This window comes from Trichosurus vulpecula, chromosome 4 (genome assembly GCF_011100635.1).
Source record: "Trichosurus vulpecula isolate mTriVul1 chromosome 4, mTriVul1.pri, whole genome shotgun sequence".
Classification (NCBI taxonomy): Eukaryota; Metazoa; Chordata; class Mammalia; order Diprotodontia; family Phalangeridae; genus Trichosurus; species Trichosurus vulpecula.
In genome coordinates this window covers 57,692,770-57,712,032 of record NC_050576.1, presented here as the reverse complement: position 1 = coordinate 57,712,032, position 19,263 = coordinate 57,692,770, and the positions used below count along the sequence as shown (strand labels likewise).

The 19,263-nt window shown below is 40.7% G+C and overlaps 1 protein-coding gene across 3 annotated transcripts in view; it reads right to left on the bottom strand.

The window, feature by feature from the left end:
• The window catches only part of PBX1 (PBX homeobox 1), a 329,301-nt gene that overhangs the window by 52,397 nt on the left and 257,641 nt on the right, over nt 1-19,263 (bottom strand). For all 3 annotated transcript variants that reach the window (XM_036754029.1, XM_036754028.1, XM_036754030.1), the window contains one exon: nt 8,940-9,184. In XM_036754029.1, coding sequence (XP_036609924.1) covers nt 8,940-9,184 — 245 coding nt within the window. The remainder of the gene's footprint in view (nt 1-8,939; nt 9,185-19,263) is intronic.

Here is a 19,263-nt window from a genome sequence, read left to right as displayed (position 1 = left end):
CTAACATTATTATTTGCTGTTTAAGCATCCATGATGCAGTTTGCCTATTTGTACATTTAATGTAATGTATGATGATTGCAATTGGTGATAGAGGCCATATTAATGGACTAGTATATATACTATCAGATATTGTCGATATTTTTATTATTTTTGCTGAACTTGGACTTTTTAAATGATTATTATAAAGGATACTTGTGGGGCAGGTAGAAAAGTGCTATATTTGGAAATGAAATTGATGTCAGAAAAGAAGGCATCAATAAAAGTGTATAAAGAGAGTTGAGACTGCCCAGTTGGGAAGGTAGTTTGAGACTTTAGATCCACTGAATTTTGATTAATAATAATATTGCAGTTATTATTCCTTTTAAAATCATCATTCTTCATTCACTAAGCTCTTTGCACCTGTCAATGAATGACCTTTCATATGCTTGCTGTTTACCCTGTTTCACACTGACACCCTATAAGCCATGTTAACAAGTAGAAAATAACCAGATTAAGAGAGGAAAATGAGACCATTGGCTCACGCCTGAACAAAAGAGGCAGCAGGCCTGATTTTGAATTCTTCCTTCTGGTGTATCTTGGGTCCCTGAATATGTAACTTCATTCCTCAATGCCTTACTTTCTCCATCTATAAAATGGGGGATAACAGTTCCTACCCCATCAGCAGAAAGGGTGATAGCAGTGGCCCCTGGGGATGCAGCGAAGGCCACTTAAAGAAAAATCTATGTGAAAGCACTTTGATCACCTCATAAAAAGACTCTTTCAAAATCTTTACTGCTTCCCACTACCTCACTAATCCATCCATCCACCTTGGGGATACTTCGCTAGGGCTCGGTTTTCTTCTTGGCAAAGTGGTGGTAATAATAATTGCCTCCTCCCTACTTTGCTAGGATATTGTGAAGATGAATGAGATCATGTCTACACAGCACTTTGATCTCCTTAGAGAAAAGTGCCATATAAATATAAGGTACTATTATTAACTTCTCCCCGCTCCCCTCCTCCGCCCGAATAACACAAAAAAGCGGAAATGAAACCTGGCAGTAACTTGGCTAAGATTCTATAAGGCCAGGGGGGTGGGGATCAAGGGGAGGGTAGGCACACAGTGGGCATCCCAACCCCCTTTTCTGGGGAAATGCTGCAACATGCTGGGCAGCAGCTTCCCCACCTCGTAGGGGCTCAATGGGAGGAGGGGCTGTGTGCGAGGCGATATTGTAGACTGCACCAGCTCTCAGCTGGGAAGCCCCAGTTCTTGGCTAATAATAATGTACTTCATTACAGTGAATAAAAATACTCACAATATCTGATGTTTATGCTGGGCTTTTCAGTGCTGAGCCCTCCCGTCCACAGACAGAGGAGTCATTTCCCCACTGCTGAGGTGAACCACAACAGCTGCTTAACAGCTGCTTAGGAACACACAGCAGAAAGCAGCAAAGAGTCCCGTGTCCACTTTGGATGGATGGAACATAATGACCCAGATTTTCCCAGGACCTAAACCACACCCTGGCGGCAGATTTAGAAGCTGCATTGGCCGCTGGATTCTTTAGGGCCACAGTAACTTAACTATTTATCGTTGGAATTATCTAATGAAATTTGAGTGGCCATGCACCCTGAATGTGCCTGGGCTCGTTTCCAAAAATGTGCCACAAACAACTCTTCGTCTTTCTTTTTTCACATTTATATACCGCTTAAAGGTGGCTTGTCTGACAATAGCCCTGGGAGGTAGGAAGGGCAATTACTACCCCCATTTTACAGATGAGAAAGCTGTGACTAGGAAACCTTACACAATTTATTCATTGTCACACAAAGCTAATGAGTATCTGAGGAAGGATTCAAATTCTTATCTTCTGAATTTTAAACTAACATTCTATTCAGGGGTAAGTACGTGTATACATGTATGTTTAGAAATAGATACACATATATACATCTGTATATATAAAATATACTGTATATTAAATATACATTTATGTACACATAAATATATACCAATATGGATTGTATGCTAAATATACATATATGCATATATACATGCATACATATATTGTATGCTAAATACACGTATATGCATATATAAATACATTCCTCTCTATATAAATATGTATTATATAGCAAATATACATATATGTATATATTCATCTGTATACATATAAATATATTTTATATTAAACACACACATATGTAGATATACAGGTGTATATATATAAATATATTGTACATTAAATGCACATATATACATGTATATATGTATGAATCTATACATATTTCTATACATATACAAACATGACCAAAATGCAGGGTTATATTTTTGCTCTGACAGTACTTCCTACCAGTAATTGCATATTTAACACACACATACACACACACACACATATCTGTATTTGTACAAATATATATTGTATATTAAATGCATGTTTATGTATGTATATATGCACCTGTATATACACAAATATGGAGTAAATTAAATACATATGTGTATGAATCTATACATATTTATGGTTTCTATGTAGTAATAAGAGCCAGCATTTATATGCCACTTGAAGGACTATGAAGTACTTTATATGGTATTTCAAGGATTACAAAGGGGATGAGGACTCACAGCTACGTGGTTATTACTGTTCCCATTTCACAGACAAAGGGATTAGAGCAGACAGTGATTAAGTGACTTGCCAGGGTCACCCAGCCAGTAAGTATCTGGGGCTGAATTTGAACTCAGATATTCCAAGGCTACATGCTGCCTAGCTTATACATATACATATATATATATATATATATAAAAAACACTTATTATATAAATAATTTTGTATGGCCTTTTGAATGGTAAAAAGATTAAGTTTTCTCTATTTCTCCCTGATTACCTTTATCATGAATTCAAGAACAATCATTTAGTATCTATATGCCACATATTATGTTAGGCTATGGAGATAAAAATGAAACAGCCCCTGCCCTCAAGAAGCTTACAATCCATTGAAGGGAAACACATACCCAGACAAATAAGTGTGTGTGTGTGTGTGTGTGTGTGTGTGTGTGTGTGTGTGTGTGTTAAATACCAAGTAGTTGTGGCAGGGGCTCCTAGCCCCTGCAAGATCGGGACAGCTGGTGGTAGCACCTAGGCCTTATGTAATAAACAAAATAATACCAATTTATTCTTTCTAAAGAAAGTCTTCAGATGCCTCCTTTACATCCTAACCCCAGAATGAAACAAAGGTTGATTCAAGGTTTGGTTCCCACCCGCCTCCAAAGCAGTAATATTGATAATAGCTGTTGGATAGCTTCTCTAGCCAATCAATCTGCCTCTTGGAGGTGGGGGGAAGGAGGTGGAGAATCAACCATAGAACTGTCAGTTTGGTCCTTTCATACAAACACGACCAAAATGCAGGGTCATATTTTTGCTCTGACAGTACTTCCTACCAGAAAGCAGGATCCCATGAAAAATTGTTAAGAAATAAAGAAGAAACAGGCAGGCATGCCATTCTCCAAGTGGATGGTTAACAGCATAACTCCTTTGCGTTGTTGCGTTTCTCATTTTTTATTTGTCATTTTGGTGCATTGGAGAGAGCACTGGGCTTGGAATCAGGAAGACTCAACTTCCTGGCCATCAAACTTGGCCTCAGACACTTCAGAGCTATGTGACCCTGGGCAAGTCACTTACCACTGTTTGCCTCAGTTTCCTCATCTGTAAAATGAGCTGGAGAAGGAAATGGCAAACCAGCCTGGTATCTTCACCAAGAAAATCCCAAATGGAGTCACAAACAGTCAGACACGACTGAAAAATGACCGAACAACGACAAAATAATCTTGGAACGCACTCTCCTGTCTGCATCTCTCTACCCAGGCCTTGAAAGCGCTCCTTCATCTCTATCCATTGACATCCTTCTCTTCCTTCAGGGCTCCACTCAGCTGTCACCTCCTCCATCAAGTTTTCCTCCAATTCCCCCAGATGAAAGTCTTCTTTCCATCTTTAGATTTTCTTACTCTACCTGGTCTTGACCTGTCTTTTGCAACTATTATATTCTACCTTGTATTAAGTGATTTGTGTGCGTGTCCTACACTGTTCCCCATTGCTATAGTTACTGCAAGTTCCCTGAAGGAAGAAATCATAACATTTCTCATCTCTCTATTCCCAGCGTCTAACAAATACAAATAGGACAAGTATTAAGAGCTTGTAAATAGAAAAAACCATTTGTAGCATTTGCTTATAAATAGTATTTAATAAATATTTGTTGGATTGAATAATGTGAACTTTATAATGTAGAGAATGCGAACTTGGTAGTCAAAGGAATTTGGTTCAAATTCCATCTCTGCTCCTTGATAACTCTTGTGACTGTAGCCTGGTCACTTCAGTTCTCTGGGTTTCTGGGGCAGCAGAGTATGAATGGAGTCTTGGGCCTGGAGTCAGGAAGACGTGAGTTCAATGTGGCATCTTACTAGCTGTGGGACTCTGGACAAGTCACTTAACCTCTATTTGCCTCAGTTTCCTGATCTGCAAAATGGGGATAAAAATGGCACCTACCTCCTAGGGTTGTACTGAGAATCAAATAATTATTGTAAAGGGCTTAGCACAGTGCCTGGCACATAGTAAGTACCATATAATAAATGTTAGCATTTGCTATTATCTGTAAACTGAGGCAGAAATAATAAGTTGCTTTACAGCTTAAAATTTATGATCCAACAATTGCCTCATTAATGTTAGGTTTTGATTCCCCATCCCAGCTCGGTTCTAGATCTCACCATCTGAAGATCATTCTACTTAGTAGGTAACAAGGAAACAAATGAAGAAACAAGAGGTTTTCTCAACTGTTATTTCTCTTTCATCTTTTAGACTCTTCCCACTCTTGGCAAGCAGCAACCCCAGAACTTCCTTGTTCTTCTTGTTTCCACCATAGCTAAAAAATGTCTTTTTTATTTTTTATTTTTGCAATGAATCCTTAGCATTCATCACAAGCCCAGCTCATTCTGTGTTTTATCATTAATGCCACTCTTCCACAAGGACCATGTCTCTCTTCCCTATCCTTTTTCAGATATGTCTTTTCTTTGATCTTGACGACATGCCTCTTACAAATTAGTCGGCAAACTCCTCGTACGACCATACTAATCTCCTTAGACTTCTCTCTACCATCATGTTTAAGTTATTGGACAAGGTGGGGGGGAGGGGTGGTTAGTCCTATAGTGAGCTAACAGACACTGGAGTCAGGATTTTTTTTTTCTAAAGGGAAAGGGTGATAAGAAATGAGTTAGTTTGGGAGCCAGTGTTTTGGGCAGAGTCCTATGCCCTGGTCATCATACATTTCTCAAAAGAAAGCAGATTGAAGCCTTGAGAAATCAAAAGCATTATTAGAATCTTGGGATAGGTTCTTTAGGAGCTGGAGAATGGGAGTTCCAGGACACCAGGGGTTAATTTCTAGGTCCAGGCTCCCCCTCCCACAAACCTTTTCCCAAATCATTTCTCACTTTATATCCATGTCCTCAGAATGCCCTTCCACCTTGGGCTGATTTCCTCTGTCAAAGCTTAGGGCAAAGGACCCCACAAATCCTTTCTTTCCATTCTTGGAAATCCATTCCCCCAAAAAACAAAAAAATTCCCATGAATTTCAAGATGAAATAGTTCCTTCTTCCTCGAGGTTCCCATTACTTCAACCTTGGTAAACAATTCCTTTTTATGATTAAAATGAAAAAGGAAATAGTGGTCTCAGTTCTGCCTTCTTCCACCTTTTGAAGAATTAAATCATCATCATGGCAAGTTAAGATTTGATCTATTGCTCTGGTTTTTGCAACACTGTAGCAGAAGTCCCAAAGGCAATAATCTCCCATTGCTACTACATTATACCTCAACACCAACTTTACCAACTGCTTCTAGAATTCATCTATTTCTTCCTTCTGGCTGGGCAATCTGTAGTATACTCCCAAAGAAACAATCTTCCCATTTTTGATTCATGATGGGAAAAAGAATGTCTCCCAGGCACTCAGAGTACCAAAGGAGTGTCCCTACCTTCCACTCAAAATCACTCAGCCAGCTGAGGAGTACTAGTGCCACTGATGTCAGAATATGGTAGCTTATTTTATCCCCAAGAATTCCTTGGGGCTCTGGGGAAATGATTTTTAGTCAACATTCTTTATTGTATGACAAAGATAAAAAGAAAACCTGCTATACTAAAGAAAAGTGAGAAACCTTTGTACTTATTTTCTCTCCTTTCATATCCTGGGGGAAAATTCTCCTCCTTGCAATGGAAAATTACAAGGACTTTCTTCAAATTCAATTGATTTTTTTTTTTGTACATATGCAAGAAGGATATTTTCAGGAACTCCATTTCAGGTTTAGGTGAGAGAGAAATAAAGGTACTTTATCCATTTTAAATTTTAAAATGTCTATTTCTATTTTAAATTTTAAAATTCCTATTAAGTTGTCTTTCATCCTAAAAAGAGATTGGCACATTCTGGATGGAAGAAGTCCTTTTACTTATCTCATTTTCTTATCATCTTTCGTCTTAAAGGCAAACAATCTCAACATGGCAATTAAAAGCAATGGAGAAAAATAATATGGGAACTTAGGACAATGTTATATTTTATGGGATCATAGATTTATAGCTTAAGGCCCTAATAGGCCATTTAGTTTAATCCCTTTGTTTTATAGATACTGATACTGAGGCTCTAGAGATTGCACCTTGACACAGGTCACAAAGGTAGTGAGTATCAGAACCAGGACCTGAATCACTTTACACTATACCACTGATGCGTTTGTATGTGTCACAAAACAGGCATCCAAAAGGCTACCTAATGTTCTCCCAGGACATCAGGTCTGCTCCTACTCCTTAGAGTATTCTATATTTAATAAATAAATTCATTAGGCCAGTAGAATCTTGATAAAACTCTGAAGTCAGTAGAAAAAGATGATACCCAGAATTTAGGCTTTGCTAGTAATCATGGATGAGATTCATAATACGACTTTACATATGGGACAAAGGATTAGAAACAGAGTTGGAGCAGGCCTTAGAGACCATCTAGTTCGACTCCTTTATTTTACAGATGAGGAAACATGTATGGGAAATGGCTTGTCCAGGGTCACAGAGGATTTGAACAAATCTAGGATACGTTCCCAGATCCTTTGACTCTAAACACTATATCATACCAAGCTGTTCTATGTGAATTAGCTCTCAGTAGTAACAGCCACAACAGCCAGGTACAATGAAGTTAAAGGCCTGCACTTGCTACTCCCAGGAAGGCTGAGGCCAGTGGATCACTCGAATCTGGGAGTTATGAGCTGTGGTAGGGCAAAAGCCAATCAAGTATTTATACTAAAACCGACACCAATATGGCAAGCCTCTAGGTGCAGGACATAGGTGGAAGAAGGGAACCAGGCTGCCTAAGGAGGGGTGAACTGGCCCAGATCGCAAATGGAGCAGGTTGAATCTTCCATGCCAATCAATCAGTAGTGGTAGGAGGACAGTGAGCAGCTGTTATACATCTAACCTGAGCAAGACACCACAAGTAACGATAAGTCTTCAATTTTTTATAACTTAGGATGTGATTTCCTCACAACGATCCAGAGAGGTATGAGACATAATAATTACCTCCATTTTAAAGATGAGGTGAAGTTAAGTGACTTACCCACAATCACACAGTTCTAGCTCTAACTCCAGATCCAATGTACTTTCCCTAACATATCACCATTTACACATACATATGAACACACTGGCAATATGGAAGAGTATTTTAGACTAAGGCTTTCATTGTTTCATGAATTAGAATCTTCTTCACCTCATGCAAAATCCTGAAATACTAGAGGGGATAGGCTCAGGAGAAATTACGAATTGCCTTGAATTAAAACGAATATATTCTTCCAAATCAGATAGAATATAAGATTATGGATCATAGGCTTAAATCTGGAAGAGCCCTCAAAGGTCACCTAGTCCAATCCGTTTATTTTACAGATGACGAAACTGAGGATCATGGCAGTCAAGTGACCTGTTCAATGTGACCCAAGGGACATCCAGGTGTTGGAGGTGAACTTTGCACCCAAATTCTCCGGTTCCACTACTTGGGATTCACAAGTATAATTGTATTCTATGTAAAAACAAACACCTTTACTTTGATGAAGGCTTGGGGGAGTCTACCACTGACCATGTCTTGAATCAATCACATTGAATACATTTTATTGTTTTTTTTTTTTTGGCAGGGCAATTGGGGTTAAGCGACATGCCCAAGGTCACACAGCTAGTACATGTGTCAAGTGTCTGAGGCCGGATTTGAACTCAGGTCCTCCTGATTCCAGGGCCCGTGCTCTACTCACTGCACCACCTAGCTGCCCTGAACACATTTTAAATAGTATTCACCCTATCATCTGCAGAAGACAGGTTAGTATTGTGATCTTCTTTTCTCAGAGGTGTGGGGAGGGAAGTGAGCAGAGCAGGTGTTCTGGACATTGCTTTCTAGCTGGGGGAATGGGACCCTGGGCCTCCAACCCTAAACCATGGTATCAGAGATTCTCAGGGCTGGAAAGGACCTCAGGTCATCTGGTCTGATTGGTGACTGAGTAGAAACTCTCTACAACATGGGGGAAGAAACATGGTGTTATGGAAAAGCCCCCTGGACATGGAGTCACAGGAGCTGGAACTGGTTTCTGACACCGACTAGCACAGTGTCTGGCACTAGTAAAAACTTAAATGCCCTTCATGTTGATCTTCAGCCTTGGTGTGAAGGCCCTCAGTAAGCAAGGATTTTCTGTCCTCTAAAGGATGTGCACTATACCAAAGAGGTCATTTTTATTGTTAGGCCATTTTTCTTTATATGAAGTCAAGACCTGCCCTTAGCCCATTGCTCCTAGCTCCCTGATGAGGAGAGATGGAGAGATCCTGCTCCCTGCATCTTCTCTGAACCGGCCCTGGTTTCTGCCCTTCGCCTCTTCCCCTTCTCTAAACGTACCAGGGAGAGATGTGAGTGCTTGAGTTTACCTGTTCATATTTCTCCAGTTCTGTGTGGTAGATCTGTCGGATCTGTGAGAGTTTGGCTCTGTAGTCGGAATGCTCGACTGAATTGTCTGAGCCAGCTCCCCCGGACGCTGCTGCAGCTGCTGCTGCCGCTGCAGATCCCCCACCTTTCTCTGGCCCTGCTACCCCCTCCGCCAGCAGCATGTTGTCCAATCGCATCAGCTGGGGGTCTGTCGGCTCCTCTTCCTGGGCTCCTCGGATACTCAGCACTGTGAGAAAAGACAGACAAAAAGGGAAAAGATGAACAGGCTGATGGTGGATGTGCAGCAGTGGAGAAAGCCTTAAGTCAGGAAGCTTCAGCCTAAGCAAGACATCAATCTGCCAGCCTCAGTTTCCCTATCTGTAGCACATACCTCACAGGGATATAGTGATAAATGAGGCAACATGTGTAAAGCGCTTCTCAGACCACAAAGTACTTCATGTAAATGGTGGCTACTATTAATAGTTAGCTCTTATTAACAGTAATTCAGGGAAAAAGGTCAGTGTCATCATGACTAAATAAATTTCTTGGGCCAGCTGCAGTGGAACACTTTAAAATGGTCAAAGAACAAAGAAACATGCCTGAGTCCACGTGTGAATTTTTCCTCCATATCAGTTCCACTAATATCTGAATGTTGTCCAATGTTCACTTCAAGAAATAGTATTTCCATTCAAATACATTTGTTTGCCTCAGTTTCCTCATCTGTAAATAGAGGGATAATACTAGTACCTACCTCTCAGGGTTGTGAGAATCTAATGAGATAATCACTATAAAGTACTTAGCACAGTGCCAGGCACATCGTAAGCAGCACATAAATGTTAGCTTTATTATGATCACGATTTATTCAAATTTTCTGCTAAATTTTAATTTCATCTATAAGCAAGAAGCAACATAGTAAATCCTTAAAAATGCTTGCTTCCTTGCCTAGTCACCTTGCCACAAGAGATCAAAAAAGGAGGGGGATCTGTCAGGGAGTGAGAGCAAGAAATAACAAAAGACAGCCCTGGGGGTATCCCTTTTTACCCTGAAATATGAAAGGGCACAGAAAGCCTTCAGCCTATTGGGAGAATCCTCCCCAGAGAGAACCTTTGCTATGACCAGACGACGAATTGCAAAGCATGGGAAAGTGCCATGGGTCACAATCATCACTGATGGAGGGTACACCCGTATCAAAGAGGTCACTTATTTCACATCTACTAAGCTTCTTTATACTATAAAATACACATCGACAACTCCACAATGACCAAGATGGAGTCACTTCCATAATACACAAGGACCTAACCAGCATGGAGAAACCCCAACACAGCATGTAGTCTGCCCCACATCCTGGTGGTGGTGGAGGCAAAATCTCCTTATGCAAGTCACTTTTCAAAAATCAGAGTGCTGGGACGGAAGGGGAACTAGGAAGTGGGGGAAGATCCATGATCATATGCTCTATGGTCCTAATAAGTCTTCCCATGTTTCTCTAAATTCTTCATATTTATTGTTTTTTTGAGGCACGACAAAATTCCATTATATTCATATATCACAATTTGTTCAGACAGTCCCCAAGTGTAAAAAAACCAAAACTTTTTTCTAGTTTTTTTTAACTTCTATAAAAGTGTTGCTGTGAATACAGCAGTATCTACAACTTCCCATTTATTTTATATGCAACTTGCATACAATATGCCTTAAAATCATAACTTAAATGTAATAGGCAAGACCTTATTAAGGGGATGCATGGGAGAGGGAGAGGAAGAGGGAGAGGAAGAGGGAGAGGGAGAGGGAGAGAGAGAGGTGGAGGGAGAGAGAGAGGTGGAGAGAGAGAGGTGGAGAGAGAGAGAGAGAGAGAGAGAGAGAGAGAGAGAGAGAGAGAGAGAGAGAGAGGGAGGGAAAGGGAGGGAGAGAGAGAGAGAGAGAGAGAGGGAGGGAGAGGGAGGGAGAGAGAGAGATGGGGGGGGCAAGAGACAGAGACAGAGACAGTGAGAATAATAGGCCAGCTTTTAAGTTTCTAGGAGGTGGTAGTTAGAATCCAATTACCCAGTGTATTCTGGGGTAATGAGCTGAGGATTAGAGGATAGGGTGGCTGCTATTTCCAGGTCATGTTGGAAAAACCATAAAAGTAGTTGAAGGTAGAATACATCTGTTGAGCCCTGAGAGTTTCTTCCTAATTCTACATGTCTCTGAAGCTTACAAAAGTCATCTCCACAAGGTTGTCCCAGGGAAAGTAGATGTGAACCCAATGTGAAGAGAAACTGAGCTTTTTCAGGGCACTATATCATTTATAGGACCTGACTACAACTCCCTGTATATAATGGAAAGGTTTTCTTGGGGAAGACCGTGGGAAATCTTTCTCTTTCTCTTTCCCTTTTTTTAAAGGAAAAGACAGCAGTGACCTTATCCATCTGGAAGGGAAGGGAAGGAAGCAAGACACAGACAATAACCCTTGACTGACAAAGAACCATGGAAAGGAGAAACATGCACAATTCCAGCTATGTACTATGTACATGGGGCTCAAAGGTGCTCAAAAAACGTCTCTCCTACTCTCTCTCTCTCTCTCTCTCTCTCTCTCTCTCTCTCTCTCTCTCTCTCTCTCTCTCTCTCTCTCACTCTCTCTCTCTCTCTCTCTCTCTCTCAGATAGTTCAGTACTAGTTCATCCCTAACTTTTTCATCTGGACATGTATTCAACAGAAATGGAAGGGATGACTATATTTTCTGACAGAGTCCTTAGGGTTTATTTTTTATTTGTGTGTTTAAAAAAGAAAAAAAAACCCGCAAAAAATCCAGATGACTATTTTTGTGTATGTATGTGTATGAGTTAAGGAAGAAGAGAAGTAAGGGACACCAGAAAATGTATGGCCTGAACAGAGGATCATAGGATCATAAATCTACCATGGGAAGGGGTCCTTGAGGTCATCTACTCTATTTTATTTTATCTATGAAGAAACTGAGGGGCAGAAAGGTCCTGTGTTTTGCCCAAGGTCACACAGAAAGTATGTGTGACAAAAAAGAGTAGCTGGCAGAAGCAGGCTTCCAAGTCAATTCCTGTGACTCTAAATCTGGCACACTGTTATAACCATGTTGCTCCAACCAAAGTGAGAAGTAGTCAATCCTCATGTTCCATTGGTTTCCACACAATGTCCATAGGATGCAAGAAAGGGCTTCTTGACTTTCCTGTTAGATGGACCCCTTATGGGGAATTTTATGGACAGACTATATTAACAGTCACAAAGGATAGGCTGCCATGAATGCTTTATAATTTGCATTGTTTCAGGGACTAAGAAAACAGATTAAACCATGTATCCATTGGTCTAAGACTGAAAACTGTACCTTCAACAATATTTGACATTTATATCCTATTTCACTACATTTATTCATTGGAATTTCTAAAGTGCTATGGAGAATTAATGGTTAACAAATATTTTACAAAAAAAAATCTGAGTATCGTTCACCATTTGCTTTAGAACTAAGGAGGAAAAAAACTGAAACCAGCCCAAATACTTGGAATCAGAGCCCAGCAATCTCTTGTCACTCTATGCTAACGATTTGTTCAAAGAGGGGGACTTTGTTTACATGGCTTTTGGGTATTTCTTTTTTACTTAGTAAATGTTAATTGCTTTAATAATGAAAAATATCTGCTGCATAACAAATAGTATTAATAAGAAGATTTCCAAGATCATACCAAATATTCTCTTACATTCAGGCATGAGTGGCACAAAATAAACATAGAAATAAGGATGTAATGATGCCCAGGGTTAGCCTTCAACATAAACATGTTGTATTTCCACAATATTCTATGGGCTGCCATAGCTTTTAAAGATCTATTCTGTACTGACTCAATTTCATTATTCAGGATTGAAACTATATATTTGGTTGGGAAAAGCAAACCTATGTGAGCTGGACAAAATATCAAATAGCTTGGAAATTGTCATTTTAGTGATCATGCAAGCGAACGCTCTAAAGAAGAAACTCGGGCTCACTGGGTTATGTTTCTTTTACGATTTGACCAATAAGAACTTAGTATGCTAGAATTTTAATGTCCTGTAACATACCTTGCCTGCATTTGTGCTCGAAATCCAAAATGAGAAAACGACAAAATACAGAGATTGAAATGGGACACAAAGAAGAGGAGAAGAACAGAAAGAGGGGGAAAAGCAACACAAATGAACCAAACCAGCCTATGTATCTACCAAATAAAACAAATCCAAAACAAGGAATGAATACAGAAATAGCAGATTTTTTTAAAAGTTCAGGACAATCTAATCAAGAAGAGATTATTTTTTTTTATTTTTAGAAAGAATCGCTTGGCTCTGATGGATCTAGAGTAGAGGCCAGTGTCTGTAATGGCTGCATAAAAGGTATTATATGCACGTGAGTACCTAGAGAATGAAAGGAAATATACCAAGAGAAAAGTGGGTACTGGGTTTCCTTCACACTGAATCAGTTCAGCTAGTCAGTTAAAAAAAATCCTCCCCACATTAAATAAATAAATGAAAAGGGTGATGTGTCTAAGCAGATCTGATATCCCCTATTTATTGCTGGAAGCTTGCACTCTGGCGAGGAGGAGACAAAATGATTATTTAAAAGCTCCTTTTTATCTCTACAGCACCATGCAAGACTCAAATGAACCTTTCACCAGGACACCAGAGATGTTAACATTCATCCTCCTAGATCCAATTTCAACCAGTGGAGCAGTTACCTAATCCAGAAACCATCACATATGATCAGGACCCCGAGCCCCTGATGAGCCCCGCAGGCACCTCCCCCCACGGCCTCCCCTCTGACTGTATCCCCTGGTGCAACAGCTTGGCCTGAAACAAGGTTGTTAAAGGAACAAGTCATCTGTTTGTGCAGTACTTATGGGCTTTTTGATGCACAGGCACCTATATTTCCATTTTTCTTTTATTTGTCAACTCCGGTGAATTCAGGGTTGGTATAGAACAACCCATGAAAGCATCTACTCGGCTGATCAAAGGTCCTGAAGGAGAAGCCCACCGTCCTTAAGACTGTCCTGGGGTACTACAGCATCCTCTCATAGGAGAGCCTTTGTCAAGACAACTGTTCACTTTAAACCAAAATTGTTGCTGGCCCTTTGGAAAGCAGCTGTTTATTGCAACAGCCTGGATCCCAATGCCAGCCCTGGATTTAATTCTTCTGTAGGACTTGTAAGAGAAAGGGAATGTCATGGCAATGACAGCCAGGTCTTGAGACTGAGGAGCTGCTGCTTTTTTTCACAGAAGGAGAAAAACAAACCAGACCCAAAGGCACATTCAGACTTCCAGGGAGAGGGGTTTGGTGTGGGTTTTGTCCTTGCCTGCTCTAGAGCTGAAACATGTTTGGCTGATCTCCACTAGAGGGAACTCTTTCTTCACAAAGGATAACCTGTGCTAAAGGTGTGTGTGAGATGCTCGGATACGTGTGTGCGTGTGTGTGTGTGTGTGTGTGTGTGTGTGTGTGTGTGTTTGTGGGGGTCACTTATATGTACTGTTTTAAATGCCTGTTCCTCACCCCTGAACTTCCACAGGTAGGACAAGTATTCAGAGAAGGGTAGTTTTCATTCTTGATAAGATCACCAATATGGCAAAGTTGGGTAGTTTGTGCTCCCCACCCTCACACCCCTAATATTGCATTCCTAAGTACCCTAAGTACCCTGGGAAGATGCATAGATGCATGCACTAATGTTCTCTGGATCTCTTTGATGTTTAAGATAGAAAAAGGCTGGGATGTTAAGCCTTGTAGGCTCTAAAGCATTAAAAGTTCTCTGTCCTGACTCTGCCTTCATATGCTTCAGATGCAGGCAAGGTGTCTTTGGGAACTTAAATGACTGACTATACAACGCACTGTGGTCTGGAAAGTTTCTCTCTCCATTCTCATTCTCTCTCTCTCTCTCTCTCTCTCTCTCTCTCTCTCTCTCTCTCTCCCCCTTCTTTCTCCTCCCATTCCCTTCTCTTCTAATCTCCCCCAAACCCCTTTCCCATATGAAGTTTGGCACATGTAGATATTATTGAATGAGAGGCACCCTCTAGTTTCCCAGGAATATGTGTAACCGGATATCCTTCTCAGGAGGGGCGGTACTAGCTTATGACTCCATTTTGCCAAACTTACTAGCACTCTCTGTACCTCATGCCTAGCATTTCACCAGACACTGATCAAATTCCTGGGGACCAGAAAAGCACTATTGGAATTAGGGAGTTGATAATCTCCCAGTCCTTCAGGTATGAAACCTCAATCATCTTTGACTTCTTGCTCTCTCTTGCCCTGACATCAAATCCTCTGTCAACTTCTGTGAATTTTCCCTTCACAGTGTTTCTACCACATGCATGTCCCTTCCTTCCCATTCGCAGAGCTACTAAAGTTGTAGGTCCCTCATTACCTTTTGTCTTGACAATATGAAATTTCTACTAACTGGTGTCTTTTGCCTCTATGGTCTCCTCTCATCTGTCCTGAAGTGTCACTGGATTTTTCTTCCTAAAACACCATCTTGATCCCCTTGCTCCACAGTTCAAAATCCTTCAATAGCCACTTATTGCCTGTAGGATAAAATTCTAAATTCTTTTGCTCAACATTCAAGGCCTTCTACTATCTGGTTTCAACCTGATTTTCCAGTCTTTCCAGTCTTATCTACCACTACTTTCCTATAGACCATGATGTACTTCCTCTGAATGTGCCTTGAATGCCCCTATGTCTGGATCTTTATTCATCCCTATACCTAGAATGATTTCCGCACCCCACCGCCACCTAACAAAGTCCTACCTAGCCTTTAACACTGAGGTTAATATCCTTCTCTATAAAACGTTTTTGATTACCCCATAAGGACCTTCCTACTGGGAAGAGATGTCTCCAACTTCTGTAGTCCCATAGCATTTATTATCTATGCCACACATATGGTACATGGCCTTGTACTTAAACCCTTTTATACAAATCAAGTCTCTGACACATTGTCTGTGGGACCCTAGACAAGTCACTAAGTCACTTACACTTCCCAGTGTTCTGGACAATTCTCAAAGACTGTAAGTTATTAAGAAATACTATGGAAGAGAAAGTTTCCTCAGCTCTGAGTTCTCCATATCACTGAAATCACAGAACCAATTGCTGTCCTCCTACCACATACAAAGCACTGTTCTAGGTGCTAGGGTAAGAAAAAAAAATGAAAAATAGACCTTTTCCCGAGGGAGCCTGGGTTCTTCTTGGGAGATGTAAACAGCTAAGTATGTTCATGATAACGGGAGGATGCGGTAGCATCCAAGAATTCAGAAGCGAGAACAGGAAAGTCCTGGGATGAGGCTCCCCCATGAGATTTGATTGCAACTACATGGAAACTACCTTGAATTCCTTCTCACAAAAATGAGTGCTTTGACTCCTCCTGCCCGGATCATTTGCTTTCTTTTATGTCCTACATTGTTACTTCTCTTCCCAAATAAGAAATTTCTTCACTCCAGAGCTGAGATGATTTGAATCTTTAGGACTAAAGAGCTCTGGTCAATGGCAAGATCTAACACTTCACATGTTCTGAACCACAGTTTCATAGTCATTTATAGTCAAAGTAACTCAGCCAGGTGTTTTCAGTAAACATATTTGATTCTCTGGCCTTCTCTTTCTCAATGGTGAGAAATATTTACCCCCTTTCAATCATCTCTTTTCCATTTCTGTCAAATCAGATAGATCAAAGTCTATCTTCCCTAGGAGGTTGGGGACTTTAGTCAACCAACAGCAAAATTTTGAAATTCCACACTGAGATTTTTATGTGAATAACCTAAGGGATATTTTGTTACTGTTTCTTTTTAAACAGGTCTCATCCTGATTCTTCTGATCTGGTCATGGTACTGTCTAGATATAATGGACCACTTACATTTCCCACTTTTCCTCCCTGACTGTCTCAAGGGATGTATGGGCGTGGATCCCATTCACACGTTTCCCTGCTTGGCACACTGCGTGTCCCTTGGCCAGCTGGCATAGAGAACGCTAATGCGCTAGGCAACTCGCTGATTCCTCTCTGGATAAATGCCCATGTGCTAGGCAGAATGGGGGACTCTGGTCCTCACTAGTTCAGACCTGTATTTTCTTGCTCATTCACCTCAAAATGTCTGGGTTGGAGTCCTCAAGGTTGGTTGCTTCCTCTCACGTATATTCAGGGAAGAAAGCAGGAAGTTCCACGACTTTCTTGATCATCGTGTGTGAAGCTTCATCCTCTCTTCTCCAAATCAAGACATGAAGCAATCACAGAGGAATGATGATTCCTCTACGAGACTATGGCTTCATCCATCAGCAAGTGTCCATGTCAAATGTGGCTTTCTATTAGGACACAGATCCCAGATCGCTGCTACAAAAGAAAGTCACTGTGCAGAAATGTGTCTGGTTAGGGAAGGATCTATGGGGAAAGTGAATTTGAGACATTGGAAATCACATCCGTGTTTTCCAAATCACATGTTGAAAGTTTTGGATTTAAAAATAATTTATCTGAGCAGTGGTATGCAGGAAGAACCACAGCAAAGGTAGGGAGGGGAGAAAATTATATTCCTGTATGTTCAAGATTTTGCTGGTTAGTGCTAGTTTTAAAAGGTTTGTTCACCGAATGCCAGAATAATGAAACAGAGAAAATCTACGCATGTATAACCAACAAAGCCTCTTTTTTTAAAAAGTCCCCAGAAATAGATCACAAAGTTTCTCCTCTCTCTCTCCCCTTCTCTCTTCTTGTCTCCTCGTCACCCCTTGCTGTTTCTATTTCCTTCTTGTTCTTAATCATATAGGAGAATGCTGCCTCTAAAATCAGAAATCTCTCTCATTCAGACCATGTACACAGCTTGTGGCAACCCCCACTCCGGTCCTGCTGAGCTGGGAAGATTCACAGTTCTCCCTGCCCATCAGTGATTGCACATAAGGGCCAGAGTCCTTCTGGAAATCTGAAAAGCCCTTCTGGGAACTACTTAACTCTGCTGAAATCTCACCTCATGTCAGACAAGGCAGCCTGGGAGTGATTTTTAATGATTGCTTTCAAATCTCTATAAAAAGAGAAGAAGTCAAAAGTAGGAAAGGGCCTCTCTTTATGTTCACGGGTGATATCGAGGCGAAGGTGATTCTAAGGCGTCAGACTCCACAGCTATCTGGGGAGACCCTTGGGATTTTCTCCACCTGTTTCAGACATCCCTTTGGGCTTTCCCTGAGGTCGATATAAGGTCTATTCTGGGCTTAGCCCTTTGTTAATGGCTGGAAAGACTGAAAGGAAAGACAAAACACTTAGATTTTGATGAGTTTATATAATGGGCCTCCACATCCTGTAGCCAACATTGCAGTTTTTACTACCTGTGCACCATTGCTATTATTAGCATGGTAGTTATTGTTTTCCTTCTAACTTATGATTGTTATTGGTGTTTTCTATGGTTTTATTCCTAACCTATGATATTTATGGTTGTTTTGCTGGCTTGATTGCCAGTGCTTTTATATTACCTGCTTTTAACAAGGGGTCCCTACATTCACAGTGGGGGCAGCTAGGTGGCACAGTGGATAGAGTGCTGGGACTGGAGTCAGAAAGAGTAGAATTCAAATCTGGCCTCCGACACTTTCTAGCTGTAAGACCCTGGGCAAGTCACTTAACTCTGTTTGCCTCAGTTTCCTCATTTGTCAAATGAAAAATGGCAAACCAGTCCACAATCTTTGCTAAGAAAGCCCCCAAAGGGGTCACAAAGAGTGGGACACAATTGAAAAATGACTAAACAACACATTGACAGCACAGGCAGTGGGTTACAATGGAAAGGGAGCCAACCTTAAACCCAGGAAGACTTTAGTTCCACTCAATTAATGCTCCAATGGTCTAAGCAACTCTCTAAGAGCACAGGAGGTAGAGAAGGCAAAAACATGCATTGGTACAGGGCATCTCCTCACCCAGGTATCTGAACTTTTTCTGCATCATATACCCCCTTGGGGATTCTCTTTTCCTCAAAATAATGCTTTTAAGTGCATTAAACAAATTCCAGAAGGAATACAGGGTATTCCAAAAGTCTCAGTGCACTTTTATGCTTTGGTAACTTAAAAGTCCACTTAGATTTTTGGAACACCCTGTGTTAAATTACAGTTTTCTTTTTGTTTTGTTTTCTTCAAGTTCACAGACTGAGACTAATGACATCACAGGTTCAGTTCCTCTCCCTCTCACCATACTCACAAACACAAAAACAGCAGACTGGATTTTCTCTTATTTTCCAAACAATTTTATCCTTGAAGTTTGAAACTGGGAATCTTTCTGGCTTGTTGGAATCCAGTTCATCAACTATTCCTTCTCTCAAAACACGAATGCTCCCTTCTCCCTTCCTCCACCACATTCAATCAATAGCAAA